This window comes from Leuciscus leuciscus (genome assembly GCF_965113295.1).
Source record: "Leuciscus leuciscus genome assembly, chromosome: 17".
Lineage (NCBI taxonomy): Eukaryota > Metazoa > Chordata > Actinopteri > Cypriniformes > Leuciscidae > Leuciscus > Leuciscus leuciscus.
Window position 1 is genome coordinate 14,848,431 of NC_138741.1, and position 14,530 is coordinate 14,862,960.

The 14,530-nt window shown below is 36.4% G+C and overlaps 2 protein-coding genes across 7 annotated transcripts; one reads left to right on the forward strand and one right to left on the reverse strand.

Annotated features, from left to right (window-relative positions):
• Nucleotides 1-1,247: 1,247 nt before the first annotated feature.
• Nucleotides 1,248-11,189, reverse strand: mis18bp1 (MIS18 binding protein 1). Of its 4 annotated transcripts, XM_082142404.1 has the most exons (18): nucleotides 11,080-11,189; nucleotides 10,032-10,695; nucleotides 9,837-9,932; nucleotides 9,566-9,655; nucleotides 8,927-9,201; nucleotides 8,760-8,833; nucleotides 8,392-8,513; nucleotides 8,223-8,313; nucleotides 8,013-8,125; nucleotides 7,539-7,705; nucleotides 7,337-7,412; nucleotides 3,656-4,697; nucleotides 3,355-3,521; nucleotides 3,087-3,229; nucleotides 2,803-2,945; nucleotides 2,553-2,631; nucleotides 2,398-2,454; nucleotides 1,248-1,768 (listed from the first exon to the last, which is right to left on the reverse strand). In XM_082142404.1, the coding sequence occupies exons 2-18, from the start codon at nucleotides 10,624-10,626 to the stop codon at nucleotides 1,541-1,543; spliced, it is 3,558 nt and encodes a 1,185-aa protein (XP_081998530.1). In that variant the 5' UTR covers nucleotides 10,627-10,695; nucleotides 11,080-11,189; the 3' UTR covers nucleotides 1,248-1,540. The 4 variants fall into 4 exon arrangements, with proteins under 4 accessions (XP_081998530.1, XP_081998529.1, XP_081998532.1 ...); XM_082142403.1 differs by lacking the exon at nucleotides 11,080-11,189 and having other exon boundaries at nucleotides 1,248-1,765; nucleotides 10,032-10,667; XM_082142406.1 differs by lacking the exon at nucleotides 11,080-11,189 and having other exon boundaries at nucleotides 1,469-1,765; nucleotides 2,403-2,454; nucleotides 10,032-10,667.
• Nucleotides 11,190-11,639: 450 nt separating this feature from the next.
• LOC309478725 (uncharacterized protein) lies at nucleotides 11,640-14,129 on the forward strand. 3 transcript variants are annotated; one of them, XR_014199077.1, is made up of 4 exons: nucleotides 11,640-12,442; nucleotides 12,512-12,718; nucleotides 13,268-13,481; nucleotides 13,598-14,129. XR_014199077.1 is itself a non-coding variant. In XM_082142407.1 (4 exons), exons 1-4 carry the CDS (start codon nucleotides 11,785-11,787, stop codon nucleotides 13,721-13,723), a joined length of 1,203 nt encoding a protein of 400 aa, XP_081998533.1. In that variant the 5' UTR covers nucleotides 11,641-11,784; the 3' UTR covers nucleotides 13,724-14,129. The 3 variants fall into 3 exon arrangements, 1 of the variants encoding a protein (XP_081998533.1); XM_082142407.1 differs by having other exon boundaries at nucleotides 11,641-12,442; nucleotides 13,265-13,476; XR_014199078.1 differs by having other exon boundaries at nucleotides 11,646-12,442; nucleotides 13,265-13,481.
• Nucleotides 14,130-14,530: the final 401 nt, after the last annotated feature.

Here is a 14,530-nt window from a genome sequence, read left to right on the forward strand (position 1 = left end):
TAATATTTTTCTGTATTTTTGATCAAATAAATGCAGGCTTTATTCGCATAAGAGACTTCTTTTAAAAAAAAACATGAAAATAGTAAAGTGTCCAAATTTTTGACCAGTAGTAGGTTACTGTAGCCTACTATTGCAGCATACATTTAAAAAATGTTAAAGTCCTTTCACGTCACTATTTCGCCTGTTGTTGTCCGCCGACACTTTACATAACGTTAAGCCTGTAGGCCTGGGCTTCATTTCACAAACTATGATAGTTTGATCAAATGGTAAACGGTGTATGTAGCCTATAAATAGACATAGTAGCCTAGACTAAATAAAGCGACTTTAATACTAGGCCTACTTACCATTAATGCGACTTTTGGTGCTGGTTTTGTGCAGTGCTGTGTATAGTCAATTAGCATCCATTGTTTAAACGACGCAGATTCAGATCGCTTCATAAATGTAAATTCGTCTGTGCATCTAAATTTCAATTTCAAACGATTTATGAATGACTGGTAAATTACCGCTCCACTTCACATTGTCCAATTAAATTTGAACTTGTGCCAGATAACGATTGGTCGGTGTATTATAGCCTACATGACAAACGGGCTTCAATGAATTATGTAATATTTTAAAATATGTGATAGGAAGATTTTTAATTGATTCGACAAACTACCTTTTATTATAAAAATTAAAAAAAAGTTACACAATTGTTGAGTTTATTCCTTCCTGCCGTCGAGCCATATGCTCACTGAAATAACTATATTTGGCTCGAGAGCATCGGTTCCCGAGCAGACTGTGGAATACATACGTTTACACTAGTGCATTTTCATTTTAAAACGCATAACTTTTGCTAAGATTACGTCTGCCGTCCACACTACTCGTTCCAGAAGGGTTTTAGACCCTCGTTCCAGAAGGGGTTCAGCGAAAAAAATCGAAGCCAGAAGACACACGCAACTTGACGCAACGCGTTGTGGCAACGACACCAACCTCAGACTGACAGAAACGTAAAAATAAACGTGAATTTAGGCATTTTGTTTTATTGACCACAATATTATCATTGATATTTGTTTGAGAAGGACACTTTTGATTAATTTTGAAAAAGGGCAGGGGCTAAACCAAAAGACCAATAAAAGGATTTGCCCAAAAATGTAGCCTATAAAGACAGGAAGGAACAAGATAAAGAAAAAATACAAGACACACAGCTGAGACTTCACTGCTAGCCCAGCATGTCTGCCCTTTGCCCCCAAAGAATAGTTATGTAAAACTTGTGATCACATTTTTTATTGTAACCGTTTTATTAGTTTATATTTATTTACAATACAATACGATCAAATAAAATCATTTAAAATGTTGCATTTTCAGTGAGGAATAATTCAATTTTTTTTCTTGGATAACATCCACAGGTGATGAACTCCAAATTAAAAATATACAATCCATTGATAAACTCTGAACTGGCCAAAAACAAAGCACTTCTCTTTTTCTTTAAAAAAAAAAATTGTTTTGTAAGCTATTAAGAGCTAGCAAACATGAGCCTTGGATCTGCCAAAGCAAAACGCACTTAAAAAACATCCGGATGCCAAATAGAAGTTAAAACATTGTAAAATAATGTGATTAACAGCATTGAAACTAGCTGATTTAAGATGATTTTTACAAATGCTAAACAATGATATTGAAACTCAGCAGTATTCCATAAAATAATCATCCTCCTCATCACTGTCATCAGCTCTGGATGGGTTATCCTTTTCTGAGAGCATATTCCACACCACAAAGTCATCATCTTCAGCTGCTGAAAACATGGGGGATGAATGGAAAAAAACAACATGGATAAACAACATAGTATATTTTTCAACTCACTGCTCTGTATCTAACCATGTTCAGATTGCAAGTCTTAAACCGACACGCAACGATAACATCAAAACCGGTGACGGAATAGAAATGTCGGAAGTATTCAAATGGTAGTTAAAACGGTTTGTCCAAAGATTTCAGCTGTGACTACAGCATGAGATGATAAATAGATTTGATAGATAGACAGATAGATAGATAGACCACCACAACGTAAGCATACCTACATGTGACAAGGCTTTCAAAACAGAAACAAGAAAAATGGAGGTGCATCATCTCGCTCTCCAAATAAGCTCCCTGTCGAGTCGCGGTGCAGAATTCCTCCGTCGAGGAAGTTCTGCACAGTGACTCGAAAGGGCGCTTCAATTTGGAGAGTGAGACTACGTCATTGCCAAAGCAACCCATCCATGCAGATAGGTTGGTTATGTTTGGACACACAAATCTTTTTTGATCACTCGGAATTAACAGTGCAAACAGTCTGCCTGAAAAGATCTGATTTGAGAACAAATCTAATTTGCCTGCAGTCTGAACAAAGCCATAGAGTTACCATTACCAAAAATGTAATGTGCATACATTACCAACACATCTCTTTAGGGTCTTCTTGACTGCTGGAGTTGGTGTAAGCTTGTCCTACACAAGAACAATATTGCATCACCATCATATTGATTGAAAAAAAGGAACACTTATGGGAACAATGTTAAAAACAAGCAGGATTTTAATATTGTTACCATTGGTGCAGCCTTTTTGCCCCGTTTCTGTCCTTTTTGTTTCTTCTGAAGATGAAAAATGTACTTGTCCATGTTATTCCTAAGATAAACAAAGAATTTAACTGATTTATACAAAGATGCAAATTAGACATCTGCTATTTGAATATTTCCATTTTCAAATGAGGCAATAAGCCTGATGAGTACACTCAGCATCCGCCCACTAAACACTCCAAAAGCATAAAAAGCTTTGGCAGTAGAGATACAAACGTACTTATTGATGGATCCCAGCATTCCTGGGCTAATATGCAGACACTGAGGGGTTTTAGCAGTAGTAGAGTTGCTTGAACTTGGCGTCTGAGGGTTCTGGAGCTGGCTGAAATCCTCATCATCTCCATTTGCAGCAAATACAGGCAACTACAGAAGACAAAGGTCAAGTTAGATTATTTTAATTTTTTTAACAAGATATCTGATTTAGGCTTTATCAGGTCTCTGTGTGCAATTTTTATGAAATCTAGTTCAGTGTATGTGGATCTAAATCAACCAACATAAAAGCACCTTGATTTGTTGTTTATTGTGCATTGGTGAGCTGGTAAACACATCATCATGGTCATCTTTAGGCATGTGGTCCAAGAAATGCCTCATCTGCTGTCTCCTTTTAAGAGTTCCAGCTTTAGCAGTTATTTCAACTACTTCCTTTCCTGTGAGCAAAACATAAGCTCAGGCATTTTCAATTGTATGGATTTACAAAAAAAAAAAAAATCCATAACCTGTAAAAACTGTCATACTCATAACTCATCAAGCTATACTGTAAAGGATAGGTTACCTGGTTCCTCAGTTGCTGCTGGTTTCTTTGATGAATTTTTACTGGAACTTTTGGTCTTCTGATGGGCATTACACTGTTCCTGACACTCTTCAGCCGAACGAGTTCCAACAACATATGCAACGTTTGGCCAGTATCCGCTCTTATGCTTGGGTAATGAGTTGACAGCCCTTTCCAAAGAGATACACAGTGAAATCATTTCTAAATTGCATCCAATTAAATTATGTGAATTTGTTAAATCATGGCCAGAAAACATTTCATATCAAAAACAATTTTAGGGTTGGCTTTCAAGATAAAAGCTTACTCGTGTAGTTTTTGTAGTTCTTCTTCAGTCCATTTTCCATCCAATAGCTCATCATGTTCATTCGTATTGCCTTTTTCTTTTTGTGGCTTTTTGCTTCTAGTGTTTGCTTTTCCCGTTTCAGATTTCTTTGATCTTCTGTTATTTGAAACAGCACGTTGAACACTTTCCTCATCCTCCGAGTACTCAGAATGTATGTCCTCTGAGGAAACCAGGTGTCCAGTCATTTTAAGTTCAGATTTACCTTTCCTTTGTCTTGTCCTTTTCAACAATAACGTGGCCTTTTTGTCGTGTTGTCGTCTCTCTTCATCATCCTCTGTGGAAAAATCAATAGAATCTCCTGGGAAAACATCATCTGAATTTCTCAGCGAGACCTTTTTTGGTCTACGTGAACCTTGTTCATTTTGTTCCTCAAAACTGGTAGAGTCTTGCGGCACAGAGGTATCAATCTTATGAGGTTTTGTTAGCTGTTTACAGTCTGTGGACCGTTTTCCTCTTTGTCTTTTTGGAGGGTCTGGAGATGCAAATGAGCTGTTTGAGTCAGTAGAGTATTGGGCTCTGGAGCTTAGGCGAGAGCTTCGGCGCAAGGAACTGTTATTGCGTGGCATGGAGTGCGGTTCATCTTGAATTTGTTTTTGGGAAGGCTTTCTGTTGCGGTTTGTATTCGAATCACTCTCAATGCCAGTTTCCTGTTCATCATATGACATTCCACCATCTCCAAGTGAGAAATTAGAATTCACTGCATCAACTTTTGCGTTCTCTGTTATTTCTTCTCCAGAACTCACAGTGGCTTCCTCTCCTCCAAACTGTTGTTTTCTCAGAGAGGCTCTTTGAGGTCGACTAGCTTTTTGTTTCACCGCATGACCCGAATTCGAGCTGGGGGCCACAACCGGGGGTCCTTTCTGAGCTCTTGTAGGTTTATTCAGTGAAGTGCTCTCTATTTGATTGCTTTGAGATGGGGCATTCCTTTGGGGCTTGGAATGCTGTTTGATCCTCCTCATTGGCACTGACAGGTCATCTTCACTGCTAGATGTGTTACGTTTCCCTTTTGTAAAACAAATAAATGTGAGAATTTGCGCTAAAAAAAGCAAATGCACTTTATAAATACAAGCGTGTTATCAATACTAGTGCTGCACAATTAATCGAATTTCTAATCGCGATTACGAATGCCGCGATTACAAAAGAAAATCCACTATGCGTGCGTGTGTTTAGAGCGTGTTATGTTATGAGAGGCGAATCACGACTACTTCAGAAAACCCAGCACAATAGGAACTACCAGGCAGTGACGTAAGTGTACGATGAAATAAAAAGTCTTTCACCTCAGAAAAACGGACTTTCATGTCATGTCAGCCATTAAGCCTTGTTTATACTTTCGCCTGGCTACGCAGCGCGAGTCTCCGCACACTGCGCGCGCACCTCCCCAAAGGGACGAGGCGTGCGCTCTCCGTTTTACTATTCTTTGAAATGATAGGGGGCGACTCGAGTAATTGTCCTCTAAAGTCTAAACCATCAGGAATCAGCAGTGAGAAGAAGAAAGCTATAAACACGTGACAATGTTTATTTTAGTACACCACCACCAATACCACACTACAAAAAGAATCGTGTAAAACCCAGTAAACCCTGAGATTATTACTCGTGACAATAAAACAAAATATATGGATATGAGAACGTGTATACAACATAACTAAATGAACGATCTCTTACATATTTTCTAATTTTACTAAACATTTCATTAAGTTTCGTGAACATTTTATTAAACATGGACCTTTATGTTCATTAAAAATACTTTTTATGCTATTGTATGCTCATTTTTTTAAATGTAAGCAACTAATTTAAACGTGCAAACTGGGTGCCGGTGTGGTGAAAAGTTCGAGCTCGGCCAGATTCGGCTCGAAGTCGTTCATCTTCGGATGCAGAGCCGCGCGCGCTGTTACAAAAAAAGCCATGCACACCGCCAAGCGAAATGGGGTCTTGCACCCAACGCGCACAACCGCCCACACCGCAATGACATTTTTGCCGCGCGCACCTTCGCGCTCGTGCGGACGCGTCGAGTGTGCTCGTAGCGCACCATCTTCAATTGAATGCGCAAATGCGCCGGCGCGCGCTGTGTATCGCTTCACTGTATATAAAGTGCAAAATAAACTACGAGCATGCAACGTCGTTCAGTGGTAAATTAGTAAGTCACGAAATAAAAGTAAAATACCAATAAATCACGTTACTGGTACGTCGTGTGTTAGTTGAGAAGGATTTGCATGCAGGTATGATTTTCATTCTAATCACCAGGAGAAGTTTCCATGTTTCATTAACAGTTCTTGTTAGTATTGTGTATTCACCATGTCGTTTCCATATTAACCCCAAAATGCCACTTTATTTTCATTTTGTGTTATTTTTTATATTTTTAAATGACTGTGGTGGCTCATACCAACATTGTATTAACACAAAGTTTGGGACTGCTATTTAATATCTTTAGCATAGGCCTAATGTTTATTAGTAGTCTTTACTATTAGTCGTATTCTTACAATTTATGTGTATGTTAAGTAAACGGGGATAGTACTTGTGTGTGTAAAATTGTTTTTGTGTAAACATGTATTATAATAATATACACTACCGTTCAAAAGTTTGGGGTCAGTAAGATTTTTTATGTTTTTAAAAGAAGTATCTTCTGCTCACCAAGGCTGCATTTATTTGATAAAACAAAAACAAAACAAAAAACCAGTAATATTGTGAAATATTATGACAATTTAAAATGACTGTTTTCTATTTTAATATATTTTAAACTGTAATTTAATCCTGTGATCAAAGCTGAATTTTCAGCATCATTACTCCAGTCTTCAGAGTCACATGATCCTTCAGAAATCATTCTAATATGATGATTTGATGCTCAAGAAACATTTATGATTATTATCAATGTTGAAAAGAGTTATTTACATTTTTATTTCATGATGCTATGATGAATAGAAAGTTCAAAAGAACAGCATTTATATGAAATCTAAAGCTTTTGTAATATTAAACACTACCGTTCAAAAGTTTGGGGTCAGTAAGAATTTTAATTTTATTTTTGGGGGAAAGAAATAAAATAAATCAATACTTTTATTCATCAAGGATGAGTTAAACGGATCAAAAGTTACAGTAAAGACATTTATAATGTTAGAAAATATTCTATTTTAAATAAATGCTGTTCTTTTGAACTTTCTATTCATCAAAGAATTTAGAAAAAAAAATTACACAACTGTTTTCAACATTGATAATAATAATGAATGTTTCTTGAGCATCAAATCATCATATTAGAATGATTTCTGAAGGATCATGTGACACTGAAGACTGGAGTAATGATGCTGAAAATTCAGCTTTGATTACAGGAATAAATGACAGTTTAAAATATATTAAAATAGAAAACAGTCATTTTAAATTGTCATAATATTTCACAATATTACTGTTTTTTTAATTGTTTTTTAATCAAATAAATGCAGCCTTGGTGAGCAGAAGATACTTCCCCAAACTTTTGAGCGGTAGTGTATATATATATATATATATATATATATATATATATATATATATATATATATATATATATATTAAATGTAAATTGTGATAATCGTAATTAATAATCGCAATTACAGTTTCAAGGGAATAATCGGCAATTATGATTTTTGTCATAATCGTGCAGCCCTAATCAATACACACCTCTTCCCCGAGTTTCAGGCCTGAATGATTGTTCCTCTGTGATTTGTGATGTTGCCAGAGTTACTGGCTTCTTTGGCTGGAAAGAAAAATAACATAATATTTAAGAAATGGCCCACTTGCACCATAACAACATATAAAGTCCCTGTGAATGTCACCAGAGATCAAAAGACATTGACACTGCTAAATAAAATGATAAGAGTACCGTGGACAGCAGTGAGGTAGAATAGTCTTCATGGATAGTGACATTCATGTCAGAGTCCATAACAATCCTCCCTCCTTTCCAGTATTCCAATGGCGGTTTGATGAGTCGGCCACTGCGAGAAACTTTTGCACTGCCCGGCTGAATGCTGTCAGCGGGCGTGATGGGAGCTGAATAACACAAAAAATTGTGTGACCTTTACAAACCTATGAGGATGGCCAGAGTTTAAACTAAATCATTTGAATTGGGATTACAAACATTCTTGATCCAGACGCTAATAAAATATAAACGCAGCTAGATATTAAATGAATCAATTATTTTTGATCGATTCAATAACAAATGATTCAGATTGATTTGTGAACCCATTTTACCTGATTCTTCAAAAAAGAAGTCACTCAAAAGAACAATATGCACTCACATTAGACATCACTATACAGGCCATTCTTTGCTCATATATATGATATATGATATACTCACAGGTTGTAAGGCCTTGAATCTTGGGATGTTTGGATGTTAAGTTTTTAGAAGCCTGTTGATTTCTTGCTCTGGGAGGTTTTGCACTGCTGTCATCCTTCTGACCTTTCTGTGATCTAAATCAAAATTAGGTAAAATCGTTCAATGAAATGTATGGTATCTTTTTTGTTATTTGATGATACATAACGTAATAACAGAGTTGAGGCAACATACCCCATATGGCCACTCAAAAACTGATCCAGGTACTCTTTCCACATATTTGGAAACCCAAACAGAAACTTCTTCAAAAACCATGATGGAAATGCTGCAATGGTTAAAACAAAAATGTTAAATGAAGTAAACACAAAGTAAGGCAATCTCATTTAAAAATAAATTTTCTTACATGAATTGGGATATTTAGCCATTTTCCCAATGAGCACATAGGTTCTGCCAGATGAGGTCTTGAGCACATTACTTGAGACTCTTTCAGTGATTAAACTGCTGTGCCAAGGTATCATAGTGTCTCTGTATTTATCAAACAAACCACATTAGAGCTACATGATATCTGAAATCATTCATCTAATCTTTGCAATGGGTTTGTAAAGTAAAAATGTTTGTGTATTTAAGAAAAGTATAATGCTGTAGTATAATAAAATTTACATTCACATATAATGTAGCACACAGACGATATATCAAGTCATCAAGATTTACCAAAAGCACAATCAAACAAAACGAATAAGGAAAAAAACAAGTAAAAAGCAAATATCTTACACGCGAATACCATCAACCACAAGGTCTTTGTTGAGCAGTTTCAAAACCCATTCTCTTAAATGAATACTCCTCACCTAAAAGACAAGTACAATGTCACCATTACAAAATATAAAAATCATAATAACCTTAAAGCCCACTAAGAAACAATGATAATTTCCTTAACTTACATTGGTTCCTTCATCCAGTGCTATGGCTGCTTGTCTAGCTTGTTGTTTTGACTGAAACACAGACACTTGCTTTCGTGGGATCAAGACGCGAGGAGAAAGCTGCAGGAGAGGATCTTCCAGAAGATTATGAGAGGGCTGAGGGGGTCCAGGGACAACTTCTGCGCACTCCGACTGATCAAACGGACCAGATTCAGGACTACTGGACATGTCATTTTGGAGGTCTTCCTCGTTGTCTTTTTCTACACAAATGCTCTTCTCACGAAATACACAACCGCCTGCAATCAAATTTCAGAGCAAATCTATTATGATCAGTGTCATATTGCTCTTTGCATGAGTTACTTTTGCATTCTTAATCAGATTACAGTAGGTCTATGTCTATAACCCAGTGTTCTGTAAAAATCTGAATCAGATCTATTATCAAGTAGGTTTACACACACAAGGAATTTGTCTTGATGAAAGGAGATGCTTCCAGTGCACAAAAAATAACAACGAAAAATAAAGATTAATAAACACACTCACAACTGGTCACGCTTTATATAAGTTTATGTTTATGAAAAAGGAGATTCATATCCAAACACATACATCATTCTAAACTACTGTAGTTTTATGAGTAATGCAGGATAAAATGAAACATTATACCTCTATTTCCACTTAGATAATTGATGGGTTTCTGCTGAAGCTGGGCTAATGTCTCATCAGGAACCACCTTGTCCAACAGCACACAAGGCTCTTGAGTAAACAAACAAAAAAGATTTGTATAAATTAATTGAGTCCCAGTGAATACAACTGTGCTGAAATGTCAGAGAACAGCAATTGCAAAAAGCATTTTTTTTTTTTTTTATAAATAATATATCTATATCTATATATACACATACATACATACACACACACACGTATATAAAAATCATACGTCTGTTTCTGTTCAGATTCTCTGGCATTTGCTTAAGCCTTGCTTTCATCTCTGAGAACATCTCCCGAGGCATCTTCTCCAGTAAAACACATGGCTCTAGACACACAAATAATAAAAAGAATTAAAAGAATTCAATTACAGCAATATGTACGACATCTGAAGAAAAAAAAGAAAAGAAAAAAAGATAAAACTAACCAATAAATGACCGTGACTCAGTATTAAAAGTTTCATTTTTTCTTCCAGGAACTTTATGAACATTGATGGAATGACTTTCCTGTGGCAAATCCATTTCTCCAGCCTGTGCATCTCCTCTTGGCGACTGTGGAGGTGAGAGGGCTAACACATATGTCTCCTGGCTGGCGTTACTCTTTTGTGAGTACTGGATGACAGGGTTCGAAGGCATATCACCACAGATCTCTTGGTTTCTTACATGATCAGAGGCTGCCCCATGCCCAGCAGAATTCTGTCTCTGAACTTTTGCCTTCATTCTCGCAAAAATCTTTGCTGGCGTCTCAGTGCACCTCTTCAGCATCAGGTTAGCTTTGTCTTGAGGGGTTACAACCTCTGCCGTGGCATTGATACTGCTGAGCTCGCAGGGGATATTTGGACTGTTTTCTTCAGCACTCTGTGCAGTGGAGTTCATCACCAACACATCTCTGTTTGAATTCTTTCTGCCTGAACCAGCGGCCCCATTGTGAGCAGTTTTAGGTATGGTTTTGACTGGTGTGATCATGTCACCAGGATTAGGGACTTCAGGACGTATGAAATAGTGTTGTCGTTGATGATACATTGTTGAGTAAGAGGAAAGATAGTCTAACTGTTTACATACCCGTTGTGGTCCATGTTTTCAGCAAAAATCCTATAAGATGCAAAGAAAATTAAATTAGCTAAATAATAATAATAATAATCCAAATCCAGTGTCTATCAAATTGGACACTTCCATGAAGAATTAGAAACATATCTTTAATATGACACGCAACATCAGTTATAAAATAACATAAAAAATGAATAAACATCTTAATGGAATTATACTATAAACACTTCTCTAAACCCAACGATTTTCATTGGCTGTACAATACTAAAGCTAGAACGAAAACAAAAAACCGTGCACACTTATCCGTCGACAAAATATACAAAACGATCGATTACATATCAGTAAACGAAATAAATATCTAACTTAATAGTTAAGTGAATAACATTATGGACTCCCTTTACAAGTTACAATAACAACAAAGACACTCACCATAAAAACTCATTTGAATTTTCCCGGATAAGCGCGGCTAACGTCTCGCGTCGCGCAGGCACTGCGTCACTTCCGTTAATGCTGCTAGGAAGTGAATGATTCATTTAAGCGAGTCGGTTCTTTCAAAGAGTTAGTTTTTAAAAAATGTGGTCAAAAACCGTTATGTGATTATTTTACCTCAAAACGCATGGCATTGCATCTTGCTGTTCATTACGTTTTCAGATTAGGATTGATTAATTATGGCGTTTTTGTAATGTTTATCAGTAAAGTTTGAGCCATCCGGCTTATAAAACAAAATCATTGAACCTACATAAATTGCATTAGCGTATTACAATTAATATGGGTGGCTTTTTTATTTAAAGACCAAAATGTAACAGTGAGTATAATGCCAAAAAGGCTTAAGATGTCAGACATAGGGTGTCACAATATACACTTTGAATTTATTTTAACCAATTTTGCAAATACGGACACTCCTTTAGACATTCTCTGTTTAATCTTAGTCGTGAACGAATCGTTCAGACTGGTTTTGTGAACCGGTTCAATTGATTAATCAAAAAGATCCGACTCAAAATAACTACGCATTATGAACCACGTGTCGGAATGAATACAAAATGATTGGTGTACGTGTCGGAGTGAAAACAAAATGATTCGTGTACAAGAATGAACATTTAGGAAATACATGTGAGGATAACGTTAAAGGAGACGATGTCCGCTTTTCAACTAACGGATGAGATCTGGATCCACGTTTTTGGATTTCTCTCTGTTCGTGACAAATTGAGTGTTCGTTTAAGCTGCACGTGCTTTAAAAGACTGATCGACTATTGGACCTTATGGAAAGACAGCGTTGTTGTCCTCAAAAAGTTCGAACTCTACGACTCACATTTTTGGAAAACTCTGCGCCAAAGAAAAACCAAGTCCATTGTTGTTCAAAAGGCAAATGCAAAAGGATTGCGACATATTGTGACCGAGCTTCCGTGGATCAGTTCCGTGACTCTGGCTCAGTGCAGTGATGGCAAAGCTCTGGCAGAGTTGGGTGCTTTAAAACACCTCGAAAAGCTCGTCATCCGTCAATGTTGCTGTCGGAGTCTGACCAGCTCACTTTTATCTTTGAGACAACTGACTCATCTCTGCTTGTGTGAGGTCCAGAAAGCTTCAGTATCGGAGATAAGTGCTGCTACTTCGCAACTTGTCAAGCTTACCTCCCTACACTACCATGAAGATAAAAATCCTATCTTTAAACCTGTCCTTCATGGCATGTTGAGGCGTCTGCCCAAATTGAAACACCTTTCTTTGAGATTGGGACCAAAGTATGGGATTCTTCCTGATGATTATTTTTGTCCAACTAAAGCATGTGGGCGTCCTGGTATGTATGCTTCATAAAGAAAAAGAAAATGAAGGAAAAAGTATATTCTCTCACTTGTGTTTCACACAGGGGTTAGTCCGGATTCAGAGTTCGGGCTGAGCAGTCTGGAGCTGCTGAACTGTTATGACCCCTGCCTCTCCCCTGTTGCCTTTGAAGCCCTGTCCTCCCTTACTAAACTGACGGTGCATTATAAACAATGGTGTGATGATCCAACTCTTTGCCGTCTCACAAAATGGTTGCAAGGGCTTCGTGTACTCTCAGAACTCAAAATTTCTTGTAAGTATGAAATAATGCATAAACACGGCTTATATATCTTTCATTTTTACCTCGCAGATTCGATAGAAAATGGGCTTCAACCGGAAGTTACAAATGAGACAAAGATACTTGTAAAATAATGTAACGATTAAGATGCAAGCAGAAACTTGCAGCATATTGCTTACTTGTCAGAAAACTACAAAGTTAATACAGACAAGTTTTCATTTTCATTGGCACCCATAGGTTCATGAACAAAAATATAACAATAATGATTAGCATAAATAATAATTGTTATTATTATTATTATTAGTAGTAGTAGTAATAAATGTAGTTCAAATTTGTTACTATATATTTTACTACTAATAATTATTCCATTATTATTATTATTTTATATTGATTTGAATCTATTGACAGCCCTAGTTTGTGTTTCAGAAAATGTGGATCATTAAACAAGTATGTTAGGGAAGAACATAAGAGTAACAATTCAGCACTTGATCTTGATTTTGCAGTTTGATTATACAATAAATCCCTCTACATTTTTGCTCTTTCTTTTGTATTTTTTTTTAGTAGGATACCCGCTCGGATTCTATGCTAAATCAATACCCAGGACTGTGCAGCATTTGTCTCTCATGGGAGTGAAGGCAGATTTGAAGGTAGTCAGGATCATGGCAGAGCAGGTGCCAGATCTCCTTCACCTCCACTTGGACTTGTGTTGTCACGACATCTGTAATATAATCAAAGAAATTCCTCAGATGTTTCCAAAGCTGGAGATCCTAAAAGTGAGGTGAGAGTTCTTAGTATAATAATCGAACTATATAATGTCAGAATAAGTAAACATGCTGCTTTTTGTTCATATCTGACCTCGGTTAACTTTCATTCTAAATAACTTCTCTCTTTCAGACACCAAAATGTTCCAGCATCAGTGTTTCTTCAGCTTCAGCATCTGCCTCGACTTCAGCAGTTAGTGATTTTGGATGCACCCCAAGGTCCCAGTCCTACTGTCCAAGACCTGAAACAAAAACTTGATGACCAAACAAACAATAAAATCCATGTGCTTCATTCCAATTCAAAGGACCAAACCACTTGTTCTTGTGGTTTTAATTGATGCACTTCATTGTTTCTTATGTGCAACTTGTGTATTTGATGCATTTGATGATTTCAGACATATACAGATACTCGTGCCTTTCACACAGTTGTTTTTGTAATATAGAGGAACATGTATGTGGAAGATGGAAAATGGACATAAATTGTAAATAGTGGATTAGTCTACATTTTTTACATTTGTTACATTGTCAATGACATTGTATGCCACCAGCATTCACTTGATTCTTTACAAAGTGGAATATATTTAGAAAATGGTATAATCTCTCATAGTCTCTTTGTATATCGTCTCAAATAAAGTAATGAAAGGAAATAAAGACAACAGGAAGAAGTCTTGTTTTAAATCCTTAACGTCCAAACCCCTCCACTAGGTGGCAATCCATTCACATTTGAGTATTTAAAAAAAGAAAATATACTTTTTTTTTTTCCCTCTTCATCTTTCCAGTTAAAACACAAAGTATATAACAAATATGTGCAAGTTCTTTTTTTCTTTTTTACAAGTAGATATACCATATATTTTCACTTTGGAACTACAAATAAGTTTAATATTAAATGATTTATACATTTATGTAGGCTATTATACAGATTGCCTCAAATACATTTAAAATGAAAGCTTTTATTTATTAGGAGCCAGGCACCTATTGTAATTTTTGGCATTCCTATTATTATTATTCTTTTTCCGTTTCTTCTTCCGCTCTGGAAGTCTATGGCTGCCCATAGAACCGCTTGCAG